The 2,318-nt window shown below is 51.3% G+C and overlaps 1 protein-coding gene across 1 annotated transcript in view; it reads left to right on the top strand.

Annotated features, from left to right (window-relative positions):
- Positions 1-2,084, top strand: part of scrt1a (scratch family zinc finger 1a) — a 4,320-nt gene extending 2,236 nt beyond the window's left edge. Inside the window, exon 2 of the mRNA XM_066675736.1 lies at positions 1,208-2,084. Within this exon, the coding sequence (XP_066531833.1) occupies positions 1,208-1,932 (725 nt within the window). The 3' untranslated portion in view covers positions 1,933-2,084. The remainder of the gene's footprint in view (positions 1-1,207) is intronic.
- Positions 2,085-2,318: the final 234 nt, after the last annotated feature.

Genomic DNA, 2,318 nt, shown 5'->3' with positions numbered 1-2,318 from the left:
GTGTGTGTGTGTGAGAGAGAGAGAGAGAGAGAGAGAGAGAGAGAGAGAGAGAGGTGTGTGTGTGTGTGTGTGTGTGTGTGAGAGAGAGAGAGAGAGAGAGAGAGAGAGAGAGAGAGAGAGAGAGAGAGAGAGAGGTGTGTGGGCGTGTTGGTGTATGTTAGGGAGATGGGGCAACTGGTGATCTGGTGATTTTTGTGTGTGTTTATGTTTGTGAGTGTGGGAATGTTTGTGTGTGTGTGTGCGTCTTTAGGAAGGTGAGGGAGTTTTGTGGGGGGTGGGCATGTGTGAGTGTGTCAGAGAGGTGAGGGTTGATTATGTGTGTGTGTGTTTTTAGGGAGGTGGAGGATTTGGTTTGGGTTGTGTGTGAGTGTGTGAGGGTATGTGTGAGTGTGTCAGAGAGATGAGGGTTGATTACATGTGTGTGTGTGTGTGTGTGTGTGTGTGTGTGTGTTTAGGGAGGTGGAGGATTTGGTTTGGGGTGTGTGTTAGTGTGTGAGGGTATGTGTGAGTGTATCAGAGAGGTGAGGGTTGATTATGTGTGTGTGTGTGTGTGTGTTTAGGGAGGTGGAGGATTTGGTTTGGGGTGTGTGTTAGTGTGTGAGGGTATGTGTGAGTGTATCAGAGAGGTGAGGGTTGATTATGTGTGTGTGTGTATGTGTGTGTGTGTGTTTAGGTAGGTGGAGGATTTGGTTTGGGGTGTGTGTTAGTGTGTGAGGGTATGTGTGAGTGTATCAGAGAGGTGAGGGTTGATTATGTGTGTGTGTGTTTAGGGAGGTGGAGGATTTGGTTTGGGGTGTGTGTTAGTGTGTGAGGGTATGTGTGAGTGTATCAGAGAGGTGAGGGTTGATTACGTGTGTGTGTGTTTAGAAAGTTTGAGGATTTGGTTGTGTGTGTGTGTGTTTGTGTGTGTTAGCGACGTTGGAGGAGTTGGCTGTGTGTGTGTTTGGGGGTGTGTTGGCTGTGTGTGTGAGTGTGTGAGGATATGTGTGAGTGTACCAGAGAGGTGAGGGTTGATTGTGTGTTTATTTAGGGAGGTGGAGGTTGAGTGTGTGTTAGGGGTGTGGTGGGGGGTGGTTGGCACTGTGTGTGTGTGTTTGAAGGATGTGGGGGACCATGGTGCACTCGTGTGTGTTCTTTGTGTATTCCACACTTTTATTGAGACCGCGTGGCTCTAAACTACTGCCCTTCTGTCTTCCCCACCCTCCAGGCTACATCAGTGATTACCTGACCCCGTCCGTCTACGATGGGGAGAGCGACCACAGCCTCAAAGTGCCCTCTCCGGGCCCCATCTACGAGCGGATCCACCATGACTACGGCGCCCCAGACTCGGACCAACCCGACAGCCCGCGGTCCGAGGTCTCGTCCGGCTACATCAACGGCGACACAGCGGTGAGCGAGGGCTACACGGTGGATGCCTTCTTCATCACAGACGGGCGCTCGCGGCGCAAAGCGGTGGCCGGCGCACGCAGCCTGCAGCGACACACGTGCAATGAGTGCGGCAAGACGTATGCCACCTCGTCCAACCTCAGCCGACACAAGCAGACGCACCGCAGCATGGACAGCAAGATGGCCAAGAAGTGCCCCACGTGCGGAAAGGTGTACGTGTCCATGCCGGCCATGGCCATGCACCTGCTGACGCATGACCTCAAGCACAAGTGTGACGTGTGCGGCAAGGCCTTCAGCCGCCCGTGGCTGCTGCAGGGACACATGCGCTCGCACACGGGCGAGAAACCCTTCGGTTGCGCGCACTGCGGCAAGGCCTTCGCCGACCGCTCCAACCTGCGGGCGCACATGCAGACGCACTCGGCCTTCAAACACTACAAGTGCAAGCGCTGCAACAAGACGTTCGCCCTCAAGTCCTACCTGAACAAGCACTACGAGTCCGCGTGCTTCAAGGGCGCCTTCGCCCCGCTTGGCACGCTTGAGGCCTGATGGAGGGCCGCCGGGGCTGATTTGCATAAACAAACTAACAAATAAACAAATAAATAAACAAACAAGCACGCCTTCCAGTCCAACCTAAGTGCGGTTTGGATCACAGCACAACTCTGCTTTTCTATCACTTATGGTTTTAGTTTCTCCTTTTTCTTCTTCCTCTTTGTCTTATTCTTTCCTTCTTACTTCCTTTTTGCTTTTTACATCCTTTTTTACTCCCTTTCTTTAATCATTCTCTTCCCCTTCCTTCCTTCTTTTTTACTTCCATTCTTCCTTCCTTCCTCTTTTCCTTTCCTTTTCCTGTATTCTTACTTACTTTCCTTGTTTTCCTTATTCCTTCCATCTTTTCTTACAATTTTCCTTTTCTTCTTTCTTTTTTTCTCTTT

This window comes from Hoplias malabaricus, chromosome 6 (assembly GCF_029633855.1).
Source record: "Hoplias malabaricus isolate fHopMal1 chromosome 6, fHopMal1.hap1, whole genome shotgun sequence".
Lineage (NCBI taxonomy): Eukaryota > Metazoa > Chordata > Actinopteri > Characiformes > Erythrinidae > Hoplias > Hoplias malabaricus.
The sequence above is the reverse complement of the archived record's forward strand: the minus strand, read 5'-3'. Positions and strand labels throughout refer to the sequence as shown.